We start from the raw sequence: 15,326 nt of genomic DNA on the forward strand, positions 1-15,326 counted from the left end.
AGAGAGTAAGAGAAAGAGAGAAAGAAGGAGAAAGAGAAAGATAGATGTGAGATAGATAGATAGATTATAAATATATAGCAATTAAACACAATAAATCAGCATCTGACCTTTGAACTTGTGAAAGACCGCCCACAGTTCGGCAATATCTGTGGCAAACGTGATGTCGGTGTCCAGGACGATGACGCGCTCCAGGCTGGCCGGCAGAGTCTTGGTGAGCACCAACTTCATGAGCCCATAAATTCCTGAGTAATGTTTGTTAGGAATCCACGAAACTTCAGACTGGGGAGAAAAGATATCGACACGAGACCTTAAGATATGACCGATATAACGTCATAAAGATCAAAAACGGCCGTGGCCCCTGTGAGGGGTTAATTCACGTTTATGCCTTTTTAAATTGATAAGTGTATTAATCATTGACTACAGCGACTCCATTTTGTATTCTTTGCTTTTGCTAAATACATGTATTTGTACAAATTTCACTTATTACTTAGAAGAATGTTAAATCTCAGATATAATGACCTTGGATATGTTCCCGTGTGTGTAATCAGCGTTCTCTCTGTCCTAGAGAAATTTACTCCCTTTGCTTAGAAGCGCCTGGGAACATATTGTTGATACAGTTATCATCGGACATTGACGCATTGCTTATGAAGGAGACGGCTTTGAAAGATATGCATTGTTCATTAAGAAAGTCCAGGTGTCCAGCAGGTTCGGACATGCGCAGTGGTTAGATCTTACGCAAGCATTTTCTGTTTCTATAAAGTTCTGCACTTTGAAAATAAAGCTCACTTCACTCTGACAACTCATCCAGCATGTGGTTGTCCATTTGTGTCGTCTATGGGTACCCATATCTCAAGACTAATTTGAAAGCAGACAGCATCCGCTCAACGGTCAGAGTTTGACTGACCCCCTACACCCCCATGACCTCCACCATATGTTTTTGGCCCTGGTTAACCCAGGCTATTTCCTACTTTTGACTCACCTTATAGAACTACATCAAAGGCAGCGGGATCTCCTATTAGCTGCTATTCCTCCCTTACTTAGCGAACCCCCCCCCCCCCGCTCTTCATGTAATATGTGCATCCAGTTACCTGCCTGCGAGAATCACTCCGGAGCCAGCCGAGAGTAAGTAATCAAGATCAAGGGATGGATGCAACACAAGTAGCGGTATCATAAATACGTATTACCGTCACATCAAGCGAAACATTATCATATTATCTCCTCCACAGAGGTCGCCGCTGCAATGAACGAAGCGGCTGCCACCAGGGAGCAGGATACAGCACTTTATGGATGTATTATGGCCACAGCTATCACTGTTGTCGTGGGGTTACTGTCACATGGCCCTCCATCGCCCGGGGGCTTGATGCATACGTCATATCTTTACTCACTGTCGCCGGGTCGTGTTGGCAGCAGGTGGCGTTGAGATGGGTGATGTGGATTCGGATGACTAATATCCATTGGGGGGGGGGGGGCACTTTTTTCTTGATTTTCTAAAGAGCTTTATAATTTGATTCTATGGAGGTCACATACTGCATGTAGGACAATGCGGGCGATGGGCTCCCGTATACTAGATTAAAGAGCCGCCCAAAGACACAGTCTACCCTCTATCTATGTCGCCACAAGGACTGGGTAAACCTGGGTAGATGGTGGCACCTATAGGGCTTGGTGGTCCATAGCCATCTGGGCAGGGCTAATATTCCCTGAGGTAGGGGTTGCCCAGGTCCTACATGCAGCTAGAACTGGTACTGTCATCCATGGGATCTGCCCAGGTTCGGGTGGTGCTCATACCAGCCTCGATTACATGAACTCATCTTACATTTGTGAAGCACAGTGCTTCACTCGTGAACAGCAGCAGCTTGAGCTTCAGAGCTGCTCTTCATACTGAAGTTACTACCACTGGAAGCTATGGCGAGGCATCTTAGGTCACCCAATCAGCATACATACATACAGAGATACTTCCTGACTTCATTCTCTTTCGACTCACCAATCCAGAACGACAGGAACTCTTTAGGGTGAAGGTAGGGCAGTTGGCAACTATGCGGTTCCGTTAATTCTCCAAGAGTAGATAGAGGTCTCAAAAATTAATGGAACCCCTTGTGTGGTGCCGATACCTGCCACCACATGTGCTTGTACACAAGGTGCCAGTATCTGCCATGACTGGTACCCCCGCCACATATTTCCTACCTTAAAGTGCCACCAAAGCTGTTTTTCATGTATGATATAGCTACCCCTCCCGTATATATAAGTCATCCAGTGTTACCTTGGTTACAGTTCGTTCACATCAGTGTCGGAGGTTCTGTTCTGAATCTTCATTGCTGATTTCTGGTAGAAAACAGGACAAGATCGTGCAGCAAGCATTCTGGCACAATGCTCTCTGAAAATCGAATGGCCCCCTTTATAGTCAATGGGGGTCTGTCTGGCACCGTTCGGTTCTGTCATAAGATGGAACCGTTCAGCTAGGGGGTCCAGGACTCCCTACCATTGATGTGAATGAGCCCTTAGTTATTCCTCTCTGTCTGAAGCTCCCGGCCTCTTTCTGCTCAGATGGTCATGTGATCTCGGTTCCCGCCAGCTCCGACTTCCTTGGGGTTATGTGTTCAGTTTCTAGTCAGTTACTCAGTCTTTGTGATGCTGTTACTTGGACCTACCATAGAAACTGCTTAGGCACTCCTATCACAGTTACTGATGATGATCACACAGGTATAATAGAGGAGATCACAGCTCATCCTCCTGACTGGATACTTATTGTCTGTAGCTTATTTAGGCGAATACAGAAGGCAGTGATAATTAAACTATCCCTCCAGCAGTCAGAAATGGTACAGCCTCACCTAATGCTGTGCTGATTCATCATTGGATAGATGTGAAACTGAGAGGAAAACTTTCACCATCCAGATGGTGCCTTATAGGCATGAGACAGGGGGCTGCACTGCAGGGAATGAGCTGGAATACACATAGGAGACCTCCAGACTGTGACAGGTAGTCAGGTGAGTGGGCAGGGATGAAGAATGTGTTTCCACTGGAGTGCCCCCTTAGGGTCCAGGTATCGTGCCGCTGGTACCTGCCAGAACGGTATTCCTTAAGGTGCTCTGCCTGCTACCACATAGTGCCAACCCTAAAGTGCTGATATCTTCTGGCTGAGTGATCAAATGATCACAAGTTCAAGTCCTGCATGTGGCTGAAAGAAAACAGGACGCCCCACAAAAAAACAGCGCTCACCAACTATGTCAGCAGTAAGATGAGCAAGTCATGGCGGTCAGAGGGTGGCGGTCGAAAATATTTCATTTTTCAAAAGTAGTACAGCAAAAAAAAAACTATATGAATTTGGTATGTTTGTAATCGCCCCGACCCATGGAACGAAGCTAATACGCCATTTTTGCCACAATGTGTACGCCATGAAAACAAGACCCCCCCCCAAAGGTGGTGGAAATGCATTTTTTTCCATTTCACTCCACTTCAGTACATTCTATGGGACGTTAAATTGTATCCCTGAAAAATAGAATTCGTCCCGCAAATACTGCGCCGCGGAGAGCCGCGACGATAGAAAGTGTGGAGGAAAAAAACAAAATGAAAAACAAAGAAGTCTGAGTCCTCAAGGGGTTAACAATGATGTATTAATACAGCGAGAAAACCCTATTCCTGGCCGAGCGTCCGCACCCCAAGCAGGAGCCTAATTGTTTAGTGTATAGCGCCAATGGATGAAAGTCTGAAAACTGGCACGGGCGCCTGATGCCGCACAACTTCAGGGCAGATTGGTGCGGTTGGTGATATTTTCATGCAGAACATGTTACAACAAGGTATCGCTTGTCATAGGAGACTTGGGGATCCATGGCGCTTCCAGTAGCGCCCCCGCTGGATGATACAGCCCCAGCCAATGATTTGTGTTCCAAGTGCTTTAATTGCTGAAGGAGGCGGCGAAGCATCGAGCCAGAAGAGCGACGCAGCGCCGGTAAGAGCGCTCGCCACGGCGTGCCCCAAACTCCATGACTACATGCCAGCAGCACCCAACCTCTCCCTGAGAGAGGCGCCGGCGTTCTCAGACGGGTCTTCTGCAGCGCACTTGCATTTTATAACCTGCAGTTACAAAGTCGTAAAGATCTTCGTCAATTGCAACTGTTACGTTTAATAAGAGATTCTAACAAGTAACATTTCAATGCTGTTCCAGCAGTGCCCACTAGAGGGTAGCATCCTAATGGAATGTATTAAGGGGGGTACACGGAGCTTGCATGGTGCCCACTGCTGGTGCTGGTTCAGGACACCAAATTGTGACCGGGCGCTTGAATGCATCACCAACGTACATTTACTCTTTTCTGTGTAGTCTTGCCCTAGTTTATCTACCCCAGTGCCCCCGCAGTTGTCATAAGTAACCATAGTGCCCCTACAGTACCTACCAGGCTCCCCTATTGTTACCACCATAGTTGTAGTATCTCCTCAGTTGCAATGCCTGCTATATTCCCACTGTAGTTATAGATAGCCATAGTGCCTCCACAGTAGTTACAGATAACCATAGTGCCCCCACAGTAGTTACAGATAACCATAGTGCCCCCACTGTAGTTACAGATAACCATAGTGCCCCCACAGTAGTTACAGATAACCATAGTGCCCTCACAGTAGTTACAGATAGCCATAGTGCCCTCACAGTAGTTACAGATAACCATAGTGCCCTCACAGTAGTTACAGATAGCCATAGTGCCCTCACAGTAGTTACAGATAACCATAGTGCCCCCACAGTAGTTACAGATAACCATAGTGCCCCCACAGTAGTTACAGATAACCATAGTGCCCTCACAGTAGTTACAGATAGCCATAGTGCCCTCACAGTAGTTACAGATAACCATAGTGCCCCCACAGTAGTTACAGATAACCATAGTGCCCCCACAGTAGTTACAGATAACCATAGTGCCCTCACAGTAGTTACAGATAACCATAGTGCCCTCACAGTAGTTACAGATAACCATAGTGCCCCCACAGTAGTTACAGATATCCATAGTGCCCTCACAGTAGTTACAGATAGCCATAGTGCCCCCACTGTAGTTACAGATAACCATAGTGCCCCCACAGTAGTTACAGATAACCATAGTGCCCCCACAGTAGTTACAGATAGCCATAGTGCCTCCACAGTAGTTACAGATAACCATAGTGCCCTCACAGTAGTTACAGATGACCATAGTGCCCCCACAGTAGTTACAGATAGCCATAGTGCCCTCACAGTAGTTACAGATGACCATAGTGCCCCCACAGTAGTTACAGATAGCCATAGTGCCCCCACAGTAGTTACAGATAGCCATAGTGCCCCCTCAGTAGTTACAGATAGCCATAGTGCCCCCACAGTAGTTACAGATAACCATAGTGCCCTCACAGTAGTTACAGATGACCATAGTGCCCCCACAGTAGTTACAGATAACCATAGTGCCCCCACAGTAGTTACAGATGACCATAGTGCCCCCACAGTAGTTACAGATAGCCATAGTGCCCCCACAGTAGTTACAGATAACCATAGTGCCCCCACAGTAGTTACAGATAACCATAGTGCCCCCACAGTAGTTACAGATGACCATAGTGCCCCCACAGTAGTTACAGATAACCATAGTGCCCTCACAGTAGTTACAGATGACCATAGTGCCCCCACAGTAGTTACAGATAGCCATAGTGCCCCCACAGTAGTTACAGATAACCATAGTGCCCCCACAGTAGTTACAGATAACCATAGTGCCCCCACAGTAGTTACAGATAGCCATAGTGCCCCCACAGTAGTTACAGATAACCATAGTGCCCCCACAGTAGTTACAGATAGCCATAGTGCCCCCATAGTAGTTACAGATAACCATAGTGCCCCCACAGTAGTTACAGATAACCATAGTGCCCCCACTGTAGTTACAGATAGCCATAGTGCCCCCACAGTAGTTACAGATAGCCATAGTGCCCTCACAGTAGTTACAGATAGCCATAGTGCCCCCACAGTAGTTACAGATAACCATAGTGCCCCCACAGTAGTTACAGATAACCATAGTGCCCCCACAGTAGTTACAGATAACCATAGTGCCCCCACAGTAGTTACAGATAACCATAGTGCCCCCACAGTAGTTACAGATAACCATAGTGCCCCCACAGTAGTGACAGATAACCATAGTGCCCCCATAGTAGTTACAGATATCCATAGTGCCCCCACAGTAGTTACAGATAACCATAGTGCCCTCACAGTAGTTACAGATGACCATAGTGCCCCCACAGTAGTTACAGATAGCCATAGTGCCCCCACAGTAGTTACAGATAACCATAGTGCCCTCACAGTAGTTACAGATGACCATAGTGCCCCCACAGTAGTTACAGATAGCCATAGTGCCCCCACAGTAGTTACAGATAACCATAGTGCCCCCACAGTAGTTACAGATAGCCATAGTGCCCCCACAGTAGTTACAGATAACCATAGTGCCCCCACAGTAGTTACAGATAACCATAGTGCCCCCACAGTAGTTACAGATAGCCATAGTGCCCCCACAGTAGTTACAGATAACCATAGTGCCCCCACAGTAGTTACAGATAGCCATAGTGCCCCCACAGTAGTTACAGATAGCCATAGTGCCCCCACAGTAGTTACAGATAACCATAGTGCCTCCACAGTAGTTACAGATAGCCATAGTGCCCCCACAGTAGTTACAGATAGCCATAGTGCCCCCACAGTAGTTACAGATGACCATAGTGCCCCCATAGTAGTTACAGATAACCATAGTGCCCCCACAGTAGTTACAGATAACCATAGTGCCCCCACTGTAGTTACAGATAGCCATAGTGCCCCCACAGTAGTTACAGATAGCCATAGTGCCCCCTCAGTAGTTACAGATAGCCATAGTGCCCCCACAGTAGTTACAGATAACCATAGTGCCCTCACAGTAGTTACAGATGACCATAGTGCCCCCACAGTAGTTACAGATAACCATAGTGCCCTCACAGTAGTTACAGATGACCATAGTGCCCCCACAGTAGTTACAGATAGCCATAGTGCCCCCACAGTAGTTACAGATAACCATAGTGCCCCCACAGTAGTTACAGATAACCATAGTGCCCCCACAGTAGTTACAGATAGCCATAGTGCCCCCACAGTAGTTACAGATAACCATAGTGCCCCCACAGTAGTTACAGATAGCCATAGTGCCCCCATAGTAGTTACAGATAACCATAGTGCCCCCACAGTAGTTACAGATAACCATAGTGCCCCCACTGTAGTTACAGATAGCCATAGTGCCCCCACAGTAGTTACAGATAGCCATAGTGCCCTCACAGTAGTTACAGATAGCCATAGTGCCCCCACAGTAGTTACAGATAACCATAGTGCCCCCACAGTAGTTACAGATAACCATAGTGCCCCCACAGTAGTTACAGATAACCATAGTGCCCCCACAGTAGTTACAGATAACCATAGTGCCCCCACAGTAGTTACAGATAACCATAGTGCCCCCACAGTAGTGACAGATAACCATAGTGCCCCCATAGTAGTTACAGATATCCATAGTGCCCCCACAGTAGTTACAGATAACCATAGTGCCCTCACAGTAGTTACAGATGACCATAGTGCCCCCACAGTAGTTACAGATAGCCATAGTGCCCCCACAGTAGTTACAGATAACCATAGTGCCCTCACAGTAGTTACAGATGACCATAGTGCCCCCACAGTAGTTACAGATAGCCATAGTGCCCCCACAGTAGTTACAGATAACCATAGTGCCCCCACAGTAGTTACAGATAGCCATAGTGCCCCCACAGTAGTTACAGATAACCATAGTGCCCCCACAGTAGTTACAGATAACCATAGTGCCCCCACAGTAGTTACAGATAGCCATAGTGCCCCCACAGTAGTTACAGATAACCATAGTGCCCCCACAGTAGTTACAGATAGCCATAGTGCCCCCATAGTAGTTACAGATAACCATAGTGCCCCCACAGTAGTTACAGATAACCATAGTGCCCCCACTGTAGTTACAGATAGCCATAGTGCCCCCACAGTAGTTACAGATAGCCATAGTGCCCTCACAGTAGTTACAGATAGCCATAGTGCCCCCACAGTAGTTACAGATAACCATAGTGCCCCCACAGTAGTTACAGATAACCATAGTGCCCCCACAGTAGTTACAGATAACCATAGTGCCCCCACAGTAGTTACAGATAACCATAGTGCCCCCACAGTAGTGACAGATAACCATAGTGCCCCCATAGTAGTTACAGATATCCATAGTGCCCCCACAGTAGTTACAGATAACCATAGTGCCCTCACAGTAGTTACAGATATCCATCGTGCCCCCACTGTAGTTACAGATAGCCATAGTGCCCTCACTGTAGTTACAGATATCCATAGTGCCCCCACAGTAGTTACAGATAACCATAGTGCCCCCACAGTAGTTACAGATAACCATAGTGCCCCCACAGTAGTTACAGATAGCCATAGTGCCCTCACTGTAGTTACAGATATCCATAGTGCCCCCACAGTAGTTACAGATATCCATAGTGCCCCCACAGTAGTTACAGATAGCCATAGTGCCCTCACAGTAGTTACAGATAACCATAGTGCCCCCACAGTAGTTACAGATAGCCATAGTGCCCCCACAGTAGTTACAGATAACCATAGTGCCCCCACAGTAGTTACAGATAACCATAGTGCCCCCACAGTAGTTACAGATAACCATAGTGCCCCCACAGTAGTTATAGATAACCATAGTGCCCCCACAGTAGTTACAGATAACCATAGTGCCCCCACAGTAGTTACAGATAGCCATAGTGCCCCCACAGTAGTTACAGATAACCATAGTGCCCCCACAGTAGTTACAGATAACCATAGTGCCCCCACAGTAGTTACAGATAGCCATAGTGCCCCCACAGTAGTTACAGATATCCATAGTGCCTCCACAGTAGTTACAGATAGCCATAGTGCCCCCACAGTAGTTACAGATAGCCATAGTGCCCCCACAGTAGTTACAGATATCCATAGTGCCTCCACAGTAGTTACAGATAGCCATAGTGCCCCCACAGTAGTTATAGATAACCATAGTGCCCCCATAGTAGTTACAGATAACCATAGTGCCCTCACAGTAGTTACAGATAACCGTAGTGCCCCCACAGTAGTTACAGATAACCATAGTGCCCCCACAGTAGTTACAGATAACCATAGTGCCCCCACAGTAGTTACAGAAACCCATAGTGCCCCCACAGTAGTTACAGATATCCATAGTGCCCCCACAGTAGTTACAGATAACCATAGTGCCCCCACAGTAGTTACAGATAGCCATAGTGCCCCCACAGTAGTTACAGATAGCCATAGTGCCCCCACAGTAGTTACAGATAACCATAGTGCCCCCACAGTAGTTACAGATAGCTATAGTGCCCCCACAGTAGTTACAGATAACCATAGTGCCCCCATAGTAGTTACAGATAGCCATAGTGCCCCCACAGTAGTTACAGATGACCATAGTGCCCCACAGTAGTTACAGATAGCTATAGTGCCCCCACAGTAGTTACAGATAGCCATAGTTCCCCCACAGTAGTTACAGATAACCATAGTGCCCCCACAGTAGTTACAGATAACCATAGTGCCCCCACAGTAGTTACAGATAACCATAGTGCCCTCACAGTAGTTACAGATAACCATAGTGCCCTCACAGTAGTTACAGATAACCATAGTGCCCCCACAGTAGTTACAGATAACCATAGTGCCCCCACAGTAGTTACAGATAACCATAGTGCCCCCACAGTAGTTACAGATAACCATAGTGCCCCCACAGTAGTTACAGATAACCATAGTGCCCCCACAGTAGTTACAGATAGCCATAGTGCCCTCACAGTAGTTACAGATAACCATAGTGCCCCCACAGTAATTACAGATAACCATAGTGCCCCCACAGTAGTTACAGATAGCCATAGTGCCCCCACATTAGTTACAGATAACCATAGTGCCCCCACATTAGTTACAGATAGCCATAGTGCCCCCACAGTAGTTACAGATGACCATAGTGCCCCCACTGTAGTTACAGATAACCATAGTGCCCCCACAGTAGTTACAGATAACCATAGTGCCCCCACAGTAGTTACAGATAGCCATAGTGCCCCCACAGTAGTTACAGATAACCATAGTGCCCTCACAGTAGTTACAGATAACCATAGTGCCCCCACAGTAGTTACAGATAGCCATAGTGCCCCCACAGTAGTTACAGATAACCATAGTGCCCCCACAGTAGTTACAGATAGCCATAGTGCCCCCACAGTAGTTACAGATAACCATAGTGCCCCCACAGTAGTTACCGATAACCATAGTGCCCCCACAGTAGTTACAGATAACCATAGTGCCCCCACAGTAGTTACAGATAGCCATAGTGCCCCCCCAGTAGTTACAGATGACCATAGTGCCCCCACTGTAGTTACAGATAACCATAGTGCCCCCACAGTAGTTACAGATAGCCATAGTGCCCTCACAGTAGTTACAGATAACCATAGTGCCCCCACAGTAGTTACAGATAGCCATAGTGCCCCCACAGTAGTTACAGATAACCATAGTGCCCCCACAGTAGTTACCGATAACCATAGTGCCCCCACAGTAGTTACAGATAACCATAGTGCCCCCACAGTAGTTACAGATAGCCATAGTGCCCCCACAGTAGTTACAGATGACCATAGTGCCCCCACTGTAGTTACAGATAACCATAGTGCCCCCACAGTAGTTACAGATAGCCATAGTGCCCCCACAGTAGTTACAGATAACCATAGTGCCCCCACTGTAGTTACAGATAGCCATAGTGCCCTCACAGTAGTTACAGATAACCATAGTGCCCCCACAGTAGTTACAGCTAACCATAGTGCCCCCATAGTAGTTACAGATAACCATAGTGCCCCCATAGTAGTTACAGATAGCCATAGTGCCCCCACAGTAGTTACAGATAACCATAGTGCCCCCATAGTAGTTACAGATAACCACAGTGCCCTCACAGTAGTTACAGATGACCATAGTGCCCCCACAGTAGTTACAGATAACCATAGTGCCCCCACTGTAGTTACAGATGACCATAGTGCCCCCATAGTAGTTACAGATAACCATAGTGCCCCCACAGTAGTTACAGATAACCATAGTGCCCCCACAGTAGTTACAGATAGCCATAGTGCCCCCACAGTAGTTACAGATAGCCATAGTTCCCCCACAGTAGTTACAGATAACCATAGTGCCCCCACAGTAGTTATAGATAACCATAGTGCCCCCACAGTAGTTATAGATAACCATAGTGCCCCCACAGTAGTTACAGATAACCATAGTGCCCCCACAGTAGTTACAGATAGCCATAGTGCCCCCACAGTAGTTACAGATGACCATAGTGCCCCCACTGTAGTTACAGATAACCATAGTGCCCCCATAGTAGTTACAGATAGCCATAGTGCCCCCACTGTAGTTACAGATGACCATAGTGCCCCCACTGTAGTTACAGATAGCCATAGTGCCCCCACAGCAGTTACAGATGACCATAGTGCCCCCACTGTAGTTACAGATAACCATAGTGCCCCCACAGTAGTTACAGATAACCATAGTGCCCCCACAGTAGTTACAGATAACCATAGTGCCCCCATAGTAGTTACAGATAGCCATAGTGCCCCCACTGTAGTTACAGATAACCATAGTGCCCCCATAGTAGTTACAGATATCCATAGTGCCCCCACAGTAGTTACAGATAGCCATAGTGCCCCCATAGTAGTTACAGATAACCATAGTGCCCCCATAGTAGTTACAGATAACCATAGTGCCCCCACAGAAGTTACAGATAGCCATAGTGCCCCCACAGAAGTTACAGATAGCCATAGTGCCCCCATAGTAGTTACAGATAGCCATAGTGCCCCCTCAGTAGTTACAGATAGCCATAGTGCCCCCACAGTAGTTACAGATAGCCATAGTGCCCCCACTGTAGTTACAGATAGCCATAGTGCCCCCACAGTAGTGACAGATAGCCATAGTGCCCCCTCAGTAGTTACAGATAGCCATAGTGCCCCCACAGTAGTTACAGATAGCCATAGTGCCCCCATAGTAGTTACAGATAGCCATAGTGCCCCCACAGTAGTTACAGATAACCATAGTGCCCCCACAGTAGTTACAGATAGCCATAGTGCCCTCACAGTAGTTACAGATAGCCATAGTGCCCTCACAGTAGTTACAGATAGCCATAGTGCCCCCACTGTAGTTGCAGATAGCCATAGTTCCCCCACAGTAGTTACAGATAGCCATAGTGCCCTCACAGTAGTTACAGATAACCATAGTGCCCCCACAGTAGTTACAGATAGCCATAGTGCCCCCACAGTAGTTACAGATAACCATAGTGCCCCCACAGTAGTTACAGATGACCATAGTGCCCCCACTGTAGTTACAGATAGCCATAGTGCCCCCACAGCAGTTACAGATGACCATAGTGCCCCCACTGTAGTTACAGATAACCATAGTGCCCCCACAGTAGTTACAGATAGCCATAGTGCCCCCACAGTAGTTACAGATAGCCATAGTGCCCCCACAGTAGTTACAGATAACCATAGTGCCCCCACAGTAGTTACAGATGACCATAGTGCCCCCACTGTAGTTACAGATAGCCATAGTGCCCCCACAGTAGTTACAGATGACCATAGTGCCCCCACTGTAGTTACAGATAGCCATAGTGCCCCCACAGTAGTTACAGATAGCCATAGTGCCCCCACAGCAGTTACAGATGACCATAGTGCCCCCACTGTAGTTACAGATAACCATAGTGCCCCCACAGTAGTTACAGATAACCATAGTGCCCCCACAGTAGTTACAGATAACCATAGTGCCCCCACAGTAGTTACAGATAACCATAGTGCCCCCACAGTAGTTACAGATAGCCATAGTGCCCCCACAGTAGTTACAGATAACCATAGTGCCCCCATAGTAGTTACAGATAACCATAGTGCCCCCACAGTAGTTACAGATAGCCATAGTGCCCCCACAGTAGTTACAGATAACCATAGTGCCCCCATAGTAGTTACAGATAACCATAGTGCCCCCACAGTAGTTACAGATAGCCATAGTGCCCCCACAGTAGTTACAGATAACCATAGTGCCCCCATAGTAGTTACAGATAACCATAGTGCCCCCATAGTAGTTACAGATAACCATAGTGCCCCCACAGTAGTTACAGATAACCATAGTGCCCCCACAGTAGTTACAGATAACCATAGTGCCCCCACAGTAGTTACAGATAACCATAGTGCCCCCACAGTAGTTACAGATAGCCATAGTGCCCCCACAGTAGTTACAGATAACCATAGTGCCCTCACAGTAGTTACAGATAGCCATAGTGCCCCCACAGTAGTTACAGATAACCATAGTGCCCCCACAGTAGTTACAGATAACCATAGTGCCCCACAGTAGTTACAGATAACCATAGTGCCCCCACAGTAGTTACAGATAACCATAGTGCCCCCTCAGTAGTTACAGATAACCATAGTGCCCCCACAGTAGTTACAGATATCCATAGTGCCCCCACAGTAGTTACAGATAGCCATAGTGCCCCCACTGTAGTTACAGATAACCATAGTGCCCCCACAGTAGTTACAGATAGCCATAGTGCCCCCACTGTAGTTACAGATAACCATAGTGCCCCCACAGTAGTTACAGATAGCCATAGTGCCCCCACTGTAGTTACAGATGACCATAGTGCCCCCACAGTAGTTACAGATAGCCATAGTGCCCCCACAGTAGTTACAGATAGCCATAGTGCCCCCACAGCAGTTACAGATAACCATAGTGCCCCCACAGTAGTTACAGATAGCCATAGTGCCCCCACAGTAGTTACAGATAACCATAGTGCCCCCACAGCAGTTACAGATAACCATAGTGCCCCCACAGTAGTTACAGATAACCATAGTGCCCTCACAGTAGTTACAGATAGCCATAGTGCCCCCACAGTAGTTACAGATAGCCATAGTGCCCCCACTGTAGTTACAGATGACCATAGTGCCCTCACAGTAGTTACAGATAGCTATAGTGCCCCCACAGTAGTTACAGATAACCATAGTGCCCCCACAGTAGTTACAGATAACCATAGTGCCCTCACAGTAGTTACAGATAGGTATAGTGCCCCCACAGTAGTTACAGATAACCATAGTGCCCCCACAGTAGTGACAGATAGCCATAGTGCCCCCACTGTAGTTACAGATAACCATAGTGCCCACACAGTAGTTACAGATAGCCATAGTGCCCCCACTGTAGTTACAGATAACCATAGTGCCCCCATAGTAGTTACAGATAGCTATACTGCCCCCACAGTAGTTACAGATAACCATAGTGCCCCCACAGTAGTTACAGATAACCATAGTGCCCCAATAGTAGTTACAGATAGCTATACTGCCCCCACAGTAGTTACAGAGCCACAATATTGCCCTCACAAAATGGTATTGTACCCAAAGTAGTTGCAATGCCCACTAGTGCCCCTCTAGTAGTTACAGTGCCCACATATTGCCCCATTAAAATACCCCACATTAGTTGCAATGGTTCCCTTTGGCCCCCACGGTAGTTACAGGGCCCAGTATTGCTCCACCATACTTATAATGTCCCCAAAGTAGTTACAATATTCCCTTGTGCCCGTACAATGCTTACAGTGCCTCCACAGTAGTTACAGCATTCACATACTGTATGTAGTGTCACTGCAGCAGTTACAAAGACACATAGCGCCCCCCAAAAATGACTGTTGTTATACAAGACCTCCGTCAAGAGCCTGTTTCAGTCTTCACAGTACTAACAGAACCCCATAATACCCCCACAGTATTTACAAGGTCCTAGTGCCACTAGATTAGTGTCTCCATGGTAGTAACAAATGGCTTTTGTGTCCCCTCTATAAATACAATGGCTCTAGTGTCCCCATGAAGGTTACAGACCCCCAATGTTCTCCAAGACTAGCTACAGTGCCCAAAGGTGTCCTCTCAGTAGCTACAGAGCCCCATAGTGCCCCCACTAGAGTTACAATAGCTTTATTGTTCCATCTCTAGTCACAATGGCTCCAAAGCCCCACAGTAGTTACAGATGTTATATAAGGAACCCGGTTATTGTTTCGGTATCCTCACAATAGTTACAGAACCCACATTGCCCCCATGTAATTACATTGGCTCAAGTGCCCCCATAATAGTTACAAAGCCTCATAGTGGGGGCACTTGAGACTGGCTGCAGTGCCCAATGGTGTCCTCACAGCAGCTGCAGAGCCCCATAGTGCCCCCACAGTAGTTCCAATGACTCTAGTGCCCCCACTGTAGTTACAATGACTCTAGTGCCCCCATAATAGTTACAAAGCCTCATAGTGGGGGCA

At 47.2% G+C, this 15,326-nt stretch overlaps 1 protein-coding gene across 1 annotated transcript in view; it reads right to left on the reverse strand.

The window, feature by feature from the left end:
• LARGE1 (LARGE xylosyl- and glucuronyltransferase 1) overlaps positions 1 to 15,326 on the reverse strand; it is a 446,230-nt gene that overhangs the window by 144,062 nt on the left and 286,842 nt on the right. Inside the window, exon 6 of the mRNA XM_066590172.1 lies at positions 108 to 279. Coding sequence (XP_066446269.1) covers positions 108 to 279 — 172 coding nt within the window. The remainder of the gene's footprint in view (positions 1 to 107; positions 280 to 15,326) is intronic.

The sequence above is a fragment of the Eleutherodactylus coqui genome, chromosome 2 (genome assembly GCF_035609145.1).
Source record: "Eleutherodactylus coqui strain aEleCoq1 chromosome 2, aEleCoq1.hap1, whole genome shotgun sequence".
Lineage (NCBI taxonomy): Eukaryota > Metazoa > Chordata > Amphibia > Anura > Eleutherodactylidae > Eleutherodactylus > Eleutherodactylus coqui.